The sequence below is a fragment of the Marmota marmota genome, unplaced genomic scaffold (genome assembly GCF_001458135.2).
Source record: "Marmota marmota marmota unplaced genomic scaffold, marMar, whole genome shotgun sequence".
In the NCBI taxonomy this organism is placed as follows: domain Eukaryota; kingdom Metazoa; phylum Chordata; class Mammalia; order Rodentia; family Sciuridae; genus Marmota; species Marmota marmota.
The window spans coordinates 34,032,027-34,052,103 of record NW_026000240.1 but is presented as its reverse complement, the minus strand read 5'-3'; the positions used below and the strand labels follow the sequence as shown (position 1 = coordinate 34,052,103).

General features: G+C 34.4%; 1 protein-coding gene across 9 annotated transcripts in view; it reads left to right on the top strand.

The window, feature by feature from the left end:
* Window positions 1–20,077, top strand: part of Dock3 (dedicator of cytokinesis 3) — a 552,674-nt gene that overhangs the window by 253,216 nt on the left and 279,381 nt on the right. For 8 of the 9 annotated variants that reach the window (XM_048794632.1, XM_048794629.1, XM_048794628.1 and 5 more), the window contains exon 5: window positions 4,143–4,291. In XM_048794632.1, the coding sequence (XP_048650589.1) occupies window positions 4,143–4,291 (149 nt within the window). Of the gene's footprint in view, window positions 1–4,142; window positions 4,292–11,658; window positions 11,665–20,077 lie in introns of those variants that run through there. The other variant, XM_048794633.1, reaches the window with a different exon arrangement.

The window sequence follows — 20,077 nt, the reverse complement described above, 5'->3', positions numbered from 1 at the left end:
ATGGCAATTATCAAGAATACAAGTAACAATAAATATTTGTGAGAATGTGGAAGCAAATATACACCCATGCATTGCTGGTAGGACTGCAAATTGGTGCAACCACTCTGGAAAACAATATGCAGATTCCTTAGAAAACTGGAATGGAACCACCATTTGATCCAGTTATTCCACTCCTTGGCATATACCCAAAGGACTTAAAATCTGCATACTATAGTCACTCACCCACATCAATGTTTATAGCAGCTCAATTCACAATAGCTAAGCTATAGAATCAACTTAAAGATGCCCTTCCGCAGATGAATGGATAACTAAAATGTGACATATATACATGATAGGATATTATTTAGACTTAAAAAATAAAACTATGGCATTTTCCAGTAAGTGGATGGATCTGGAGACTATCATACTAAGTGAAATAAGCCAATCCCAAAAAACCAAAAGCCAAAGGTTCTCTTTGATATGCAGAAGCTAACACACAATAAGGAATGGGGAGGGAAGAATAGAACTTCGTTGGATTAGACAAAGGGGAATGAAAGGTAGGTAGGGGGGTATGGAAATACGAAAGATAGTGGAATTAATTGGATATTACTTTCCTATGTTTATATATGAGTACATAACCGGTGTAACTCCACATCATGTCCAACCACAAGAATGGGAAATTATGCTCCATATATTGCATAATATGTCATATGCATTTTACTGTCATGTATATGTATCTAAAAAAAATAAAAGAAAAAGAAAAGGTGCCTGGGGAAGACAGATTAGGGACTGTCTTTAAGTAGGCGTTTGTTCTGTCTTATGTAGAAGGGCTGACTGTGAGCCTGAGGATGACTCTGCCCCACTGCCTACTGGTAGGTAAGCTTGCCCTGTCCGAAACTGTCAATGGGTACCCTTGAATGTATCAATGACATGAAAAACTGCAGCCTGTTTTTCATGTCACTGATACATTCCTTACCTTTTGATTGGATTTGTTTACTTCTTATTAAGATATGTTTTAGGTGATAGAATATTATATAAACTAAGATAGAGAGTTGAAAATCTTAGCTCTCCTGCAAATATTTGGGTTGTGAGAAAGGATTGAAGTTCTAGTGTGCTATTTGGGCTATCAAATCTCTAAGGGAGGACAGAATATGTTTAGGTTGAGGGTAGGGTAAAGATGATATCCTGGCCCTTGAGAGAAAAAGGAAGTAGATTGTGTATGCACATCCATATATTAGTGAACAAAAAGAATTTCCACATTGCCTCTTGACATTTTTATTTTTGCTTAAAATCAGGGTGAAATTTTGGGCCTTTTTTTCTGTCTTTCATATTCAGTTGCAAGCCTTTGCTAACAGTGGTATGCAGTAACCTATAATGAAAGCTTGTATTGCTGGACTTAAATGTAGTTTTGGCATAAAGTTCAATTGGGTAGGAAGTATTGAAATTTAGAAATGTTTATATTTTACTGGGATGAGGTGGGGTATATGACAAAACACTTAGAATAGAGTTAAAGGTTACTTAATGGTAAGAGACTTTTAAGTAGTATTGTAATGAATAAAAGAATACTAGAGAGTTTCAATAAACTCAAATTCTTATGGTTAACTTGCTAAAATGAAAATGAGAAATAAATCATCCATTTAAGTGTAAATAAAGGAATGTTCAAAAAAAGAAGGTAAAAGGGAAAATATTGAGACTCTTACCTTAACAGCTTGAAATTTAAATGCACTTGAGTTTCCATTAAAATGATTTTCATATAAAAGTTTTAAGTCGTCATGACAGGATATTTATTCTTTTTGAGAATCATAGTACTTTTGAAGTAATTTTCTTTTAATTAGATTTATAACCCTATATTAGCTTATATTAATCTGTCTTTAAGTATTTGTAGTACTAACACACACAAAATTAAAGTATACAGGAGAATATGTGTGGGTTATATGCAAATACTGCATCATTTTACATAAAGTACTTGAGCATCCTTTGATTTTGGTATCTACTGAGTGGGGGGTCCTGCAGATACTGTGTATCTAAGCTAAATCTTCCCCCTTTGTCCTGAAGCCCTTTCTTCTTGTGTTTTCCCAATTTAAAAAAAACCCTCCTTGATCACACATCATCCTTCTACCCCATTTTTCTACTTCCAGTCATTGCAGATTCTTTGAAAGAGTTGTCTGTGCTCTTTTCTCACTTCCTTCTCTCATATTATCTCCTGAAGTCCAGGCATTTTATCAGAACTACTCTTATGGAAGTCAGTGACAGCCACCACAATTGTAAATCTTCTGGCCAATTCTTATTTCACATTTATTTAACCTGCATTTGATGGCACATTTGAAGCAGTACTTTCTCCTGACCCCAGCCAGCTGAACCTTGGCCACCTACTATCCCTACTCTGCTTTAATTTTTCTTCTTAGAACTTAACACCGCTTTTAATTATTTGTCTATTATCTGTTTCTGCTCTCTAGGGAAAAAAAAGTGCCATGAGAACAGGGACTTTTGGTCATGACAAAGTGAGAGCATTTAGCATATGCCACAAAAGCATTTGTTAATTGATGAGATGAATGTTTATGTATGTATCATATTTTGCATGTAGTGGATTCTTGTGTATTATTTGATAAGAAGATGTTAATTCTAACTTTCTATTTTAAATATAGGTGGTTCTCTTTTCTCAATATGAATGGCATGCACAGGAAACACATATCACATTGTCTTTATTATTAATCTTCAAGATTTCAATTTTCCAAGTAGTATAGTTGCTTAGACTTTCCTGCTTTTTGAGCTGGCAGGAATTTGTGACTCTACCATTTTGTCAGTATTGTCTATTATCAAAGTGCTTAACTTTTCTTTATGCATCATCTAAATAGAGGACAAGTTGATACAATTATACTACATGTTTTCTAAAATCTTCTAATTAAAAATAATTCCTTTTAAGGGCTGTAGTACAGTTTAGTGGTACAGCACTTGTGTAGTATGTGCTAAGCCCTGGATTCAATCCCTAACCCTGCATTTAAAAAAAAAAATAATTTCTCTTTGAGATGTACTGCTTGGACTTTTAGCTAAGTCAAGTAAAGATGGACCTTTAGAAGTCTACTGCTCCATTAGATATTTTCTAATTTATTATGATATTTCAAACATTTTAATTATAAGATGACTACCACCTAAAAAACACTAGTTATTTGAACTTTCTTTATACTTAATTTTATTTATAGCTACCTAAATCAAGCTTATTTTGAAAACTGTCTTTTTTAGGGTAAATCCTACATAAATATTTTACTAACACTATGGTGCATATTGATCTGTCTTTAAAGCATTTTTCATAGATTGGTTGCATTCTAAGAATTCAGTTATCCTACAAAGTTATACTTCTAACAGAAATAGAACCCTAAAGATTTTAAGGTCAAGATTTTACTTGTGAAGAAATAGGACTTCTGTATTCTGAAGTACGTCTTTTTTTCTGAAACATCTAACTCTCAGTGTACTTACATTTTTACTTGTAAGGTAAAAACTACTATGAGGTCCATAATTAAGTCCATTACACTGTTTCTATTAACTTCTATAAAGGTGACACTTTTTATTAAACTGAAAAGACTAGAAATCTATGACTAAGGATGCACACTGTTTGGAAAAGCTAAGGAGAAAGCTAGATGGGACCTAGAAACCAAGAAATGAATCTCACTTCAGAGACTATCTTTATATTAAAACCTGGCTTTAAAACTTTATATTAAAACTGCCTTTAAAATAGGGCAAGTGCTTCTCCCTTTTCCTCTTTCAGCTGATTGTACTTCCCAGAGAATTCAGATATGTTGCTGGATGGTTGAATTTTTTGCTGTTAAGTACATTATAACATGTCAGAAAACAGGTTTGGGCTTCTGTGTAAATTGCTGTTTTGATTAAGTTTTACAACTTTGATTTACTGGGAAATGAATGCTCCAGAATGGGTGTAGAGATGGCACTTATGCATGATCCAATTATATTGGATCTATGATCACTTACATTACTTTGTTAGGTTATCACTCACTATATGCAGATGTTTAGATAATAGCTCCTCTTTACATTGCCTTTATGGTTCAAAGAAATGAACACTTTTCATAGTTTAACTGTTTGTCTTTCTCTTTTCATTCCCTTTCCATATCCCTTTTATATTTCACCCAACACCAAAAATGCCCTTTCAGAAACACAAAGTAGATCTTTTCTACAAACTTCGCCATGTGATGAATGAACTTATTGACCTGCGAAGGCAGCTACTGTCTGGTCACCTGACTCAGGATCAGGTACGGGAGGTTAAGCGGCACATCACCGTGCGCCTGGACTGGGGTAATGAGTAAGTATGACTATTATCTGAGCATCTCTCAGTTTCCATTATAATAACTCAGTCCTTATGGAAGTTAAACCTAATTGAAGCTTCTCCTTAATAATTAAGACAATGTTATATGTTCCGCTATGGTCTCATTATTATTGCTAGGTGCAAAGGACACTCATTGGTTCTAGTCTGAAATTCATATTCATTCTCACAACTGGAAAAATGAATAAGAGCTAGACTCTCCTCCAAAGTTTCTTCCAGCTCAAATTTCTTGATTCTAGACCTCATTAATCAGAATACAATCTTTTTTATCATATGGTGCTTTTTGAAAATGTTGACTCAGTGTCCTTACATTTTATAGCCATACAGTGAATGTGAATAGGAAAAAACTACAAATGAGAATTCTCTATATTTCTATTTCACAATATTCTTAAAATATTATTTTTTTCTTTTCGTTCAAAGAATCCTGCATTTATACAGTGGGTATGATTATTTGTTATTGCCCTGGAAGTAAACTTCTAATAATTTGGCATGTGAAGTTAGGATAGATAGTATTCAGATGTTATTTCTCCCTAGATTTAATAATCAATGTGACTTTCAGTTTGCTTTTTTCATTCTCTTAAAATTGGGTTCCTTCAATTTTGAAGTAACCAGTTTGCATCCTACTTAACTGTATGTCTCCAATTCTTCTCCTTTAAGACATCATTGAAATGACAGAAAATAAAAGAAATTGGAGGGGGGGCCACCAATAAATGAGATATATAAACGCATTTATGAAACCTGGAAAGTAGATAGAAGTTTACTGACAGAAGCACCTCAGTATATGTGAAGGGAAATTTAACTGAGGGAGCCAGTCTGCCCTGCAGCTCCCAAAAGGAGGTTGATAGTAAGCCTGGGGTCTTAAAAAATGAGTTGTTTTAAAAGTTTGTATAGGAATAATCTACCCCAATGAGCAGAATGCATGACCAGGCATTTCCCTTTCAGATAAACAATATGAAAACCAACAGTGTGGAAGAAAACTGGGCAAAAAGGATGAATTGAAACCTTGTTGCAAAGCCCTCTACATTCTGGCATTTAAAATTTTCAATGTAAAAGAACCACATCCCCCCCACTTACCTGAAAATAAAGCTTGCCAATAATCTACCCAGGTATAAGAATTCCCTAGATTTCTTCCAGTACATTTTAGGTCTCATGAACAATCAGGAATAATAAAAACCAGGGTAAAATACCCAGACCCAGAAGAAATAACATGTCCCAAGGAAGAAGTAGAGATTCATAAAGAACTTGAAAAACATAACCTTCTTGTAGAAAATCCAAGAAATCCCACTATGTAGAATAAGATTCCAAGAAAAAGCAATGGAAAATTTGACTTCCAAATTAAAACTTTAAGAATGAAAACATAAATTTTATGTAAGTTGCTTGAACATAAAACAAAAGGATGGTAAATAATTGAGGGGGGGAAATTTAATCCAGGAGGGTACATTATTATACAACTTTCAGAAAAAGAATAAAGGCAATAAAAAAGAAATTCTGAAGAAAGAAAGAGAATTTCCTAGAGCTGCAGAAGAGCAGTCTTAGAATTAAAAGGGCCTATCATATACTTATTATCATGAATTGAGGAAAAGACAAAACAAACAAAAACTCTACAGTGAGGCACATTCAGATATTTTAATATTCCAGGGATGAAGATAAGATCCTTAAAGATTTGAGACAGAAAAACATGTCCTTTTAACAAACAAACAAACAAAAAGAATCACACTTGTGTCACAAGTGTTAATCATTAACACTGGATGCTGGAAGATAATAAAGTAGAATCTTCAAAATTCTTTGGGGAAACAATTTGCCAGAGTTTTGTAAATAATCCAACTATCTAAATGTGAGGATCAAATAAAGCCATTTTTAGGGACACATAATAGCTACTACTTAGGAACCCTTTCTGTAGAAGGGACTTGAGGATATGCCCCTGCCAAATGATAAGTCAGGAAAGAGGAAACATGAAATCTAATATCTGAGCACATCCAAACCTAGAGTAATACTTGTCAGTAGAAAAAGAAAAAAAAACCAAATTAGTTATTTAAAACCTTTTTTTAAAGTGAACAGCATTCTACTATCCTTGTCTGCTTTTGTTTACTTACATCCTACCTTGACTGTTAACAAGACTGCTTCATATACTACTTGTTTAATATAATGTGAATTCAGGTATAGATAGGTCAGACAGTGTTCTCTAAATTTGGCTGTGGACAATAAAAAACTAAATAAAATTTAGAAATGTTAACTTATAATATAACCACTTATGCTGTTTCCTCAAACCCAAACACTACTGTTTGATATCATTGCTTTTATTTTAAAAATCAATTAAAATATAATAATTATAAACAATATTACTCTGTCTTAAATTGTTACACTTGAACTGATGATATGGTGATAATAGTTATGTAATTTATTATGTCACAATTTAACTGCAACTATAAATACCAGTAAATATAGGTAATGAGTTTAGGAATATCTTATAAAGATTGAAAACAAACCAAATTTTGCAATCTTAATGATGATAACTTCAAAGTTAAATATGACAGAATAGAAACAAGTTCAAAACATCCTTGAAGAAAGCTAAGAACATTATAATGCCTGTCAGTAAATTATAGAGCTACTGCACCTTTATTAGTAACTTTTTCTCAATGAAGTAACTGTGTATTGGAGGGGCGGTTATTTATCTGTTTCAACAAACAGTAATCAGAAACACAGTTCCATTTCCCTCCCCACTTTCCCTTCTCTCTCTCTCTCCCCTGTTCCTTCTTTTCCCCTTCTTTACTCTGCATCTTCTTCCTTTTTTACCACCCTTCTTTTTCTTCATGTACTTCTTTACCTTCACAACCGTCTTCCTTTATCCCCTCTCCCACTTTATCTTATCCCCCAGTGGAAAATATAGTTACTTAAAAACCTAAATAAGAATTTTGTATATCTATCACTATTAAAAGAAAAAGATATATTGCTTTTAAACTAATAGGAATATTCTTTCAGGTTCTTGCTTGGGCTTACCCTTTTTAATAATTCATCCTATTTTGAAAGAAGAGATTTTTTTTCAAAAAAAAAACTAATAATAAAGTCCAAAGTTATTTCATAACATTGAATTAAGTAAAAGAAACCATTCCACACAAAAACTAAGAACTAATAACCACATCCATTGTTCCCATTTTATGCCCTAATAGTTTCATATATCTTGTTCTACCACACTTGTAAATTTTAATAAAACATTGAAGCTTAACACATATTGAGATGTGGCAGATCCATAATCAGTGATTGCTGAGCGTATTTGTGTTTTAATTGATGTAAGTAAACATTAATTATGTAATTTTAAATTATTATGCCTTCTTTATAAACTCTCATATATATATTATGCCTCTGCATTTTCAGAAATTATTTCAGAATCTCTTAATACTAGCTGTTAATTTTTTATTGAATACATATACTACATCACTGTTCTGACTTATTTTCATTATTATAATGAAATGCTATTATGCCCGCCCAAGACAAGTGTTCCATTTTGCTTTGTGAGGAAACTAATACTGAGAAGCACTTTTCCCAACAACAGTAGTAGAGGTACACTATATTAGATTGTTTGTATCCAGAACTGATCCCCAAAGTTGTACACTTTTGCAGAACCTCTCCATCTTCTAATTATTTGTGTGAGTCTTAAAATCAGGCAACTTGTGGCCAATATTTCTATTCCATGTATTATTTTATCTTTCTTTACTTCTCCAAGTATTAAGACTGCCTGTCCCATATTGTGTATCTGATTTAACATTCAGTTAGAACCTCAAAAGATAGAAATTGAATGGGTTTTACTCTTCATTTAGGTTTTAAATTAAATACAGAATTTTCCATATCTGCATAATAACCATTTTTATTTTGTTTCTTGAGATTAACAATTAATTATTTGAAAAAAATGAATATTTGAATATTTGGCCTTAAATTTATGTAACTTACATATTTTGACCCATTGTGCATGTGTAGATTCACTCTGTAAGTAAAAATTATTAAAATTATGTGGGGTAGAAACGAGCACTTAAAAGAGTGTGTTTTTATATTTTTAAGAATTTCAGTACAGGGCTGGGGATGTGGCTCAAGCGGTAGCGTGCTCGCCTGGCATGCGTGCGGCCCGGGTTCGATCCTCAGCACCACATACGAACAAAGATGTTGTGTCCGCCGAAAACTAAAATAAATAAATAAATATTTTAAAAAAAAAAAAGAATTTCAGTACAGGTTGGGCACAATACAAAACTGTGTACAAATGAGTCATTATCTCTACCTACAAGATCCTATATAGAGAATAAATCAGTTAATTTTACTCACTCCAAAGAAAATTTGAAGTAATTTGATTAGTACCGTAATTTTAATTTATTAATTTAATATTTTCAATACCTTTCATAAAACTCTTAAATTTCCTCTTTGTCTATTATTGTATCACTACAATAAATACAGCATAGTTAATTTAATATTGCAATAATCCAGGACTGACACAGACTCTACTTCAGAAATATTAATAGTAAGTATTGATGGTTTATTGAACACATATACTACATCACTTTTCATGGACTCAATTAAATTCTTTGTTATAATGAAATGCTACTATACCTTTGTAAGATAAGAGCTCCATTTAGAAAATTGATCTCTGACTTAGAAAAATACATAAGTAAGAAGTAATTATATAATTTATAGAATTTATATCTCTTCTTTAGGTAAAAAGTGCTTATTTGAATAATATGAAACATAAGGTTTTATTGAATTAAAATGTTTCTATACATTATGTCTCAAATGAAATAATTTTTATCTGTATTTGTGAACTCACAAAATTTAAGACAAATCACTAATAAATTTATAATTCTAGTTCTTTTATTATTTCTTTCCTTCACTGTCCTGCTATCACTTTTCTCTCTCCCCCCTCTTTTCTACTTTGTCTTTCAGATATTCATCTGTCATTCATGTTCTTTTCTTCCCATTAAGCTTTTATGTCCCTCATCAAGGTAATTGCTCTTGGACGAAGCAACACAAGCAGTGGTTTGGTTTGTAATGTGTAGAAAATATCTCCCAATGAGTTTCCCCTGAGATTTTTTTTTTTTTTTTTTGGCTAGGACCTGGAAAGGTTTATGGCTCAGTACTTTCTTTTAAGGTCATGTTGATATTTTGTAGCTTCAGGACATGTGAAATTAGCAGAAATTTTCAGTGACTCCTCAGTTAAGGTTCTTCTGATACCTAGTGGTATACTCGTCAGTTAATATCTTGCTCTATTCCAGCAGTCTGGGATGGCTGGATGTGTTTAAAGTGTGTATGTCAAATTTTATGTTCAAATCTCTCAGTTTCTCTTTCTACATCATTTCCCCCTCTATCTCTCCCTCTCATTCTATCTCTAGATTAGCTCATCATTATACCTTGTAATTAGCACAGTGCTTTGGTAGATATACTTGGTAGGCACTATTTGAATGTATTTGATAATAAAATTGGTATGTTTTCATATCTGGTGGACACTTTTAACCAATTTGTATTTATTTCCTTCTGAATTGATGTAATTTCATCTCTCAAACTATTTTGACTTGAAATTATTACAATCCACTTGTAGCCCTTGGTACTTAGCTTTCACAGTTATTAGTAGAAGGGTAGAAGGTATAATGCTTCAGAGGGAGATAGTCCTAGCTTTAAAAAAGCCCAGTTCTGCCACTTGGAAGCCTAAAGGAGGAGGATCACAAGTTTGAGGTCAACCTGGGTAACTTAGAAAGACCCTTGTCTAAAAATTTTTAAGAGTGAGCGAGCGAGCGAGAGAGAGAGAGCACCCATGAGTGTTGGGAATATAGCTTGGTGGAGTATCCCTGAGTTCATTCTCTGGTACAGCAAAACAACAAAAAAACTACTTATCTAACTTCTTTGAGCTCAGTTTCCTCAGAAAATGGATCTAATACTACCTATTCCTCATAGTACTTAAATACAACATACATATAGCATCTAGCCCAAGTAAATGTTTGGTACAAAGAAGCTATTTTTATTATAGCTTTTTATATATTATTAAATAAATATTCTGTATTTTCATTGGTATAGTTATTATATGTATGCTCTCTTTATATAAGCATTAGAAAAGGCCACTGCCCACAAGGAATCTTAATATCTCCATTCTTTCTCAATCAATTCTGGAGAGAATTAAGGCCTAATGCCCTACAGCATCCATTGAGTATAATTAATTAACTTCACATTATTTTATGACTTATGTGAATCATATGAGGAACCTTAGGAGAAGAGAGAAAATAGAATATAGAACATTAAAAAGAAATGTAAAATTTAAAGAATTTTGTTTTGAGATTCAGAGCATCAGAGAACTCTACCTATAAGAATGTAATGTCAGGTGTATGTCTCTTATGCACTGCTGTGTTCAGCATGAGCCTAGCATGGAGTAGGTTAAATGAAAATACAGTAATTTTGTGAAGACTGTATACCTAAGCAATTAGGCTATTTTTGAAAATTCAAAATTCAAAAATTAGATAACTTTTGAATATGTGGCTGTACATAGATGCTTGCCATCTGTTTTATCTGAGTTTTAAATTCAGACTCTATACCTCTTTTATCATAATCCCTTTCCTTGACCTTGGGAGGTCAAGCCCAGTGGCCCAGACCTATTCACATCAGCCTCTGCAGGGACCAGGCACACAGCACACCTGGTCCACCCCTCACCCAGTGGGGCAGAGACCACCAGAGCCTAGCCTTTGGCACAAGACCACCCCTTCTGACCAGCAGTCTACTGTGGGAGGTCAAGCCCATCGGTCCAGATACACTCACACCAGCCTCTGTGGGGCCCAGGAGCACAGAAGATTAGGTTTACTCCTTTCCCAGCAGGGCAGACACTCACCAGAGCCTAGCCTCTTGTGCAGGGCTGTCCCCTGTGACCAGGAGACTGCCATGGGAGCCAAAATCCAGCCCAGACCACCCACATCAGCCCATGTGGGATCCAGGATCTCAGTAGGCACAGTTCACCCCTCCCCAGCAGGGCAGAGACCACCAGAGTCTAGCCCCTTCCAACCAGCAGACTACCACAGGATGTCAAACCCAGTGGCCCAGATCTACCCACTCCAACTTATGCAGGTCCCAGATCCAGGATGCAGCAGCATCCATTGAGGTACACCAGCAGGGTCTGGAAGCCCAACATCAAGGTGAGGTACTGACAATCTGTACAAGTACTACAAAAATATAGGGAAGAAACTGTAATATCTCAGATCCACATGCAAGAAAGGAAGACACATAGACAACATGAAAAAACAATGGAGGAAAATGCTCCAAACGAACCAGAACACTATAATAACAGAACCTATGCACAGCGAAGTTGATGAAATGTCAGAGAAGGAGTTCAGAAGGTTCATAATTAAAATGATCTGTGAATTAAAGACCTAAATGAGCAAATACAAGCAAAAATTGATCACTCCAACAATGATATAAGAGAGCAAATACAGGTAGCAAAAGATTACTTCAAGAGAGAGAGAGACCCTGAAAAAAAAACAAAACAGAACTCCTTGAAATGAAGGATACAATAAATAAAATTTTAAAAAACTCAATAGAAAGCATAACTAACAGACTAGATCACTTGGAAGAAAGAACGTCAGATAATTAAGACAAAGTTTACAATCTGGAAAATAAAGTTGACCACACAGAGAAGAAAGTTAGAAACCATGAACAGAACATCCAAGAATTACGGAACAGCGTCAAAAGACCAAAATCTAAGAGTTATTGGGATACAGGAAGGCACAGAGTTTCAAACCAAAGGAATGTACAATCTCTTCAATGAGATAATATCAGAAAATTTCCCAAGCATGAAGAATGAATTGGAAAACCAAATACAAGAGGCTTACAGGATACCAAATGTACAAAATTACAACAGATCTACACCAAGGCACATTATAATGAAAATACCTAGCATACAGAATAAGGACAGAATCTTAAAAGCCGCAAGAGAGAGGAATCAGATCACATATAGGGGGAGACCTATTTGTATCTCAGCAGATTTTTCAACCCAGACCCTCAAAGCCAGGAGATCATGGAACAACATATACCAAGCTCTGAAAGAAAATGGATGCCAACCAAGAATCTTATATCCAGAAAAACTAAGTTTTAGATTGATGATAAAATAAAAACCTTCCATGATAAACAAAAGTTAAAAGAATTTACAACTAGAAAGCCTGAACTACAGAACATCCTCAGCAAAGTATTCCAAGAAGAGGAAATAACCCTGAATGTTAATGTCCTAAACTCACCAATCAAAAGACATAGGCTAACTGACTGTATATAAAAAAAGACCCAATAATATGCTGTTTCCAAGAGACTCATCTCATAGGAAAAGACATCCGCAGACTGAAGGTGAAGGGTTGGGAAAATTCATACCACTCACATGACTTGCGGAAGCAAGCAGGGGTTTCCATCTTTATATCAAATAAAGTAAACTTCAAACTAAAGTCAATCAAAAAGGATAAAGAAGGACTCTACATACTGCTCAAGGGAACCATACACCAACAGGACTTAACAATTATAAATATGTATGCCCCAAACAACGGAGCACTTATGTTCATCAAACAAACCCTTCTCAAGTTCAAGAGTCAAAAAGACCACAACACAATAATTTTGGGCGACTTTAACACACGTCTTTTATCACTAGGTAGATCTTACAAACAAAAGCTGAACAAAGAAACTATAGAACGCAATAATAAAATCAATAACTTAGACTTAAGTGACATATATAGAATATACCAATGTTCAATGAGAGAATATACTTTCTTCTTAGCAGCACATGGATCCTTCTCTAAAATAGACCATATACTATGCCACAGAGCAAATCCTAGCAAATATAAAAAAGTAGAGATTCTACCCTGCATTCTAAGAGACCATAATGGAATTAAATTATAAATCAATGATAAAAGAAAAATTAAAATCCACTCCAATATCTGGAGATTAAATAATATGCTACTGAATGAATAATGGGTTTCAGAAGACATCAAGGTGGAGATTAAAAAGTTTTTAGAGGTAAATGAGAACACAGATTCAACATACTGAAATCTCTGGGACACTATGAAAGCAGTTCTAAGAGGAAGTTCATTGCATGGAGTTCATTCCTTAAGAGAAGAAAAAGTCAACAAATAAATAACACTACATCTCAAAGTCCTAGAAAAAGGAGAACAAATCAACACCAAAAGCAGCAGAAGACAGGAAATAATTAAAATCAGAGCTGAAATCAATGAAATTGAAACAAAAGAAACAATTGAAAAAATTGACAGAACAAAAAGTTGGTTCTTTGAAAAAAATAAACAAAATATACAGACCCTTAGCCATGCTAACAAAGAGAAGGAGAGAGAAAAATCACTAACATACATGATGAAAAAGGAACTATCACTACAGACCCTATAGAAATACAGAAGATAATTAGAAATTATTTTGAAAACCTGTACTCCAATAAAATAGAAAATATTGAAGGCATTGACAAATTTCTAGAGTCATATAATTTGCCCAAACTGAATCAGGATGACATACAGAATTTAAAAAGATCAATTTCAAGCAATTAATTAGAATATGCCATCAGAAGCCTACCAACTAAGAAAAGCCCAGGACCAAATGGGTACACAGCGAGTTCTACAAGACCTTTAAAGAAGAACTAATACCAATACTCTCCAATTCATTTCAGGAAATAGAAAAAGATGCAGCACTTCCAGACTCATTCTATGAGGCCAACATCACTCTGATTCCAAAACCAAGCAAAGATACATCAAAAAAATAAAACTTCAGACCAATATTGCTAATGAACATAGATGCAAAAATTCTCAATAAAATTCTGGCAAATTGAATACGAAAACATATCAAAAAGATCATGCACCATGATCAAGTAAGTTTCATCCCAGGGATGCAAGGTTGGTTCAACATATGGAAATCAATAAATGTAATTCATCACATCAATAGGCTGAAAAATAAGAATCATGATCATCTCAATAGACGCAGAAAAAGCATTTGACAAAATACAGCACCCTTTCATGTTCAAAACACTAGAAAAACTAAGGATAACAGGAACATAGCTTAATGTCATAAAGGCTATCTACACTAAGCCTCAGACCAACATCCTTCTAAATGGAGAAAAACTGAAGGCATTCCCTCTAAAAACTGGAAAAAGACAGGGATGCCCTCTTTCACCACTTTTATTTAACATAGTTCTTGAAATACTGGCCAGAGCAATTAGACACATGAAAGAAATTAAAGGGATACATATAGGAAAAGAACTCAAATTGGCACTTTTTGCAGATGATATGATTCTATACCAGGAAGACCCTAAAAGTTCCACCAGAAAACTTCTAGAACTAGTAAATGAATTCATCAAAGTAGCAGGATCAACACCCACAAATCAAAGGCATTTCTGTATATCAGTGACAAATCCTTCAAAAGGGAAATGAGGGAAACTATCCCATTCTCAATAGCCTAAAAAAAAAAAAAAAAAAAAAAAAAAAAAAAACACCTTGGGAATCAACTCAACAAAAGAGGAGAAAGATCCATATAATGAAAATTACAGAACCCTAAAGAAAGAAATCAAAGAAGACCTTAGAAGATGGTAGATCTCCCTTGCTCTTGATAGGCAGAATTAATATTATCAAAATGACCATACTTCCAAAATCACTATACAGACTTAATGAAATTCCAATCAAAATTCCAGTGACATTTCCCATAGAAATATAAAAAGCAATCCTGAAATCCATCTGGAAAAATAAAAGACCCAGAATAAAGCAATCTGTAGCAGGAAGAGTGAAGCAGGTGGCATCACTATACCAAACCTTAAACCTATACTATAGAGCAACAGTAACAAAAACAGCATGGTATTGGCATCAAAACAGACTGGTAGACCAATGGTACATGATAGAGGACACAGAGACTAACCCACAAAATTCAATTATATTAGACAAAGGTGCCAAAAACATGCATTGGAGAAAAGATATCCTCTTCAACAAATGTTGCTGGAAAAACTGGAAATCCATATGCAACAAAATGAGATTAAACCCCTATCTCTCACCATGCACAAAACTCAAAATGGATCAAGGACTTAGGAATACAACCAGAGACCCTACATTTAATAGAAGAAAAAGTAGGCCCTAATCTCCATCACGTGGGATTAGATCCTAGCTTCCTAAGAGTCGTGGAGCACAGGAATTAAAATCAAGAATCAATAAATGGGATGGACTCAAGCTAAAAAGTTTCTTCTTAGCAAAAGGAACAATCTGTGAGGTGAATAGAGAGCCTACATCTTGGGAGCAAATTTTTACCCCTCACACATCAGATAGAGCACTAATCACTAGGGTATATAAAGAACTCAAAAAAGCTAGACACCAAAAAAATCCAATCAATAAATGGGCCAAGGACCTGAAGAGACACTTCTCAGAAAATGATGTACAATCATTCAACAAACACATGAAAAAATGTTTATCACCACTAGCAATTATAGAAATGCAAATTAAAACCACTCTAAGATTTCCTCTCACTCCAGTCAGAATGGAAGCCATTATGACGACAAACAACAAAAAGTGTTGGCAAGGATGTGGATAAAAAGGTACACTCATACGCTGCTGGTGGGACTGCAAATTGGTGCAGCCAATATGGAAAGCAGTATGGAGATTTCTTAGAAAACTAGCCAATCCCTAAAAAACAAATGCCAAATGTCTTCTTTGATATAAGGAGAGTAACTAAGAACAGAGTAGGGACGAAGAGCATGAGAAGAAGATTAACATTAAACAGGGATGAGAGGTGGGAGGGAAAGGGAGGGAGAAGGGAAATTGCATGGAAATGGAAGGAGACCCTCAGGGTTATACAAAAGTACATACAAGAGGAAGTGAGGGGAAAGGGAAAAATAATACAAGGGGGAGAAATGAATGACAGTAGAGGGGGTAGAGAGCGAAGAGGGGAGGGGAGGGGGATAGTAGAGGATAGGAAAGGCAGCAGAATACAACAGACACTAGTATGGCAATATGTAAATCAATGGATGTGTAACTGATGTGATTCTGCAATCTGTATATGGGGTAAAAATGGGAGTTCATAACCCACTTGAATCAAAGTGTGAAATATGATATATCAAGAAATTTGTAATGTTTTGAGCAACCAACAATAAAAAAATTAAAATAAAATTTAAAAAAAGAGAAAATTGGGAATGGAACCACCATTTGACCCGGCTATCCATCTCCTCAGTCTATACCCAAAGGACTTAAAAACAGCATACTACATGGACACAGCCACATCAATGTTTATAGCAGCACAATTCACAATAGCTAAACTGTGGAGCCAACCTAAATGTCCTTCAGTGGATGGATGGATAAAAAATGTGGCATATATACACAATGGAATTTTACTCAGCAATAAAAGAGAAAAAAATCATGGCATTTGCAGGTAAATGGATGGTGTTGGAGAAGATAATGCGAAGTGGTTATCCAATCCCAAAAACCCAAATGCTGAATGTTTTCTTTGATATAAGGATCCTGATTCATAGTGGGATAGGGAGCAGGAGCATGGGAGGAATAGATGAACTCTAGATAGGGCAGAAGAGTGGGAGGGGAAGGGATGGGGCATGGGGTAATTAATGATGGTTGAGTGTAATGTTCATTATTATCCAAAGTACATGTATGAGGACACGAATTGGTGTGAATATACTATGTATACAACCAGAGATATGAAAAATTGTGCTGTATGTGTATAATAAGAATTGTAATACATTCTGCTATTATATATAAATTTAAAAATGAAAAAATAAATAAATTTTTAAAAATAATCTCTTTACTTTAAGCCATATTTTGGTTCATGGTATAAAACACAGTGGTAATAATTATAACAGCAGTTGTGTTTCCCAATGCCAGGCACTGAGTTTTACCCAAATTAGTCCTTGCACCAGCCTTGGTAATTGATCAGATAGTGTGGCTTGGTGGAAGAGCCCATGCCCATGATTACTTTGTTTCTCTGCCTCCTTTTGCTATAGAAGGCAATTGATCATTCCCTGCATTTATTGTTCACTATTCTTGGAATAAAGAATATTCTGGTCACTATCTCATAGGAATTAAGAGCCAGGAACCTCTTTTTCAGGGTAATGGACATGGATTGCTTCTCAGTATGCAACATCTATGCCTTCTTCCAAGTAGGATAGTTACCATCTTGATTTTTGCAAGCTACTCTTCCTTCATTGCAGATATTAGTAGAAGGAATTGTGTCTTCAGTTTTTACCAGATTACCCATTAATCATTCTCTCATTTATAAAGATAGTAAGATCAAGAAATTGAAAGGTACCATGCCCATTACTTTTAAGAGAGGGAAAGCACTCTGCTCTCAGGGGAGAAACCATGATGAATAAGAATATTTGTTTTGACTCAAAACTACTGTACTCTCTGCATCCAGCACTGTTGGTCTGGTATGTTGTAAGACCTTAGAAAGTATCTGTGATATGGGTGGATGTGCATATGTGTAGGAAATTGACTGGAAAAGTAATCTAAGAGGATCATAATGCTAAGACAGATTTTGTGTAGATGTTAGACAGGCCCATAATTGTGTGTGGTACACTATGACAGAGCACATACAGTCAATTCCAACCCTACTGACTTGAATGCCATCTAGAGTTTTTGTAAGTTGTTATGTCTAAAACATCTATTTTGATTTTGATTGAATCATTTGTTCACTTCTTTGTTTCTGAATTATATTATTTAGACTACTCCATATGCAGTTGGCCCTCCATATTTGCAGGTTTCATGGCTGTGGATTCCTTATTCATGGATTCAGCCATCTATGGTTGGAAAACCTTTTTTAAATCACAAATTGACTTTTTTCTTGTCATTATTCCATAAACAATACAATATAATGTCTGTTTAGCCAGCTTTTACACTATATTAGCTAGTATATGTAATATAGTAACGTTTTTTGTATACAGGTTTATCGTGTTAGGTTATATGCAAATACTGTTGTTGTGCCATTTTACACAAAGCACCTGAGTATCCTCAGATTTTGGTATTCATGCGAAGATCCTGGAACCAATCTCTCATGAATAACAAGGGACAACTATAAATTTGGGGACCACCAGTGGTTAACAAATATGTGTGAAAAGTTGTCCTTTTGTTTAGAAAAATTTAAATGGCATGCAATACAGATTTGGAAAACGTTTTAAAAGATCGATTTTATAATTTGTTTCCTAATACAAATATTAGTTTCAATTTAATGATCTTTACACTTGTGTTCACAATCATATAAAAGTATTTTAAATATGTAAGATCATACCTGAAAAATTGTCTTTATAATATAAATTGCTTTCTATGAGAAGCAGGGTAGAAAGGATGTGCTGTAGCTCTTTTTTGCTCTCCATGGACACTATTGCCTTTACTTGTGTTAGAACTCAAAAGCTTGAAATTGTTTCAGAGATATTAAATTAAGTATTAAAAGGTAATAGAATGAAGTCTTTCTTTGTTCTAAGAAGGCAGGATCTCAGTGGTAGAAAAATAAAACTCTTACATATTTAAGTGCATTAACTTCAATAATCAGATTCAACAGCATACCATTAAGCTGTAAACTATTGGGGTTAGAGTCAATAATAGTCTACCAATCTCATCAAACTGTGAGGGTTTATGTATGAGGAGGGGTGTCATTTAGTACACCCCACTTCCTTCTTAAAAACTCCAGGTTTTCTTTTAAAAGATAATGTAAATCACTCTTTAATGATACATGTTATATATTATATGTATTACACAACCCTTGCATAAAGATAATGGAAGTTATCCTGAGTTTTTTCTTTCTTTTTTTGGTACCAGGGATTGAATTCAGGGGCACTTGACCACTGAACCACATTTCCAGCCATTTTTTATGTTTTATTTAGAGATAGGATCAAACTGAGTTGCTTAGCACCTCACTGTTGCTGAGGCTGGCTTTGAACTCACAATCCTCCTTCCTCAGCCTCTTGAGCTGCTGGGATTATAGGTGTGTGGCACCATGCCCAGCCCTGAACTTAATTCTTAATCATGATTGTCAGTCTTGGGATGTGGCTCAAGCAGTAACACACTCACCTGTCATGCGCGGGTTGCTGGGTTTGACCTCAGCACCACATACAAATAAAATAAAGATATTGTATCCATCGAAAACTGAAAAATAAATATTAAAACATTCTCTCTCTCTCTCTCTCTCTCTCTCTCTCTCTCTCTCTCTTTAAAAAAAATCATAGTAGTCATTTTAGCCTAGGCTATTAGTATGTTTGCTTCTACCTTCCTCATGTAGGTTTGATTTTCCATTTTTATTTTACTATCTTACTGCAATTTGTTTAATCTTTTCAGGTATTTTCCTTATAAGCAGGGTTCAGATTATAAATACATTAAATCTCATTTTAGACTGACTTTATTATATTTATTTACTTACTTATTTACTTAGTTACAATGCTGGGGATTGAACCCAGGGACTTTCACTTGGTAGGTAAGTGCTCTACCACTGACTTCCCAGACTGCCTTTATTTTAAATGGTGAGAGTTGTATGTACAGAAACTGCCTACAAATTAATTTTGTTAGCATATTCTAAAAATAGTTCATAATCTAATTAGAAAGAGAAATGTTTCTCTTTTCAAAGTCCCATGGAATACTTTTTCCAGACTCAAAAACTTATAACCCTTGTTTTGGAGTCAGGTGGTCACAGAGCATCTCTGAAACCCTGATCAGAGGAATAAATCTTCACCTCATTAAAAAAATCTCTCAATCTCTCTCTCTCTCTCTCTCTCTCTCTCTCTCTCTCTCTCTCTCTCTC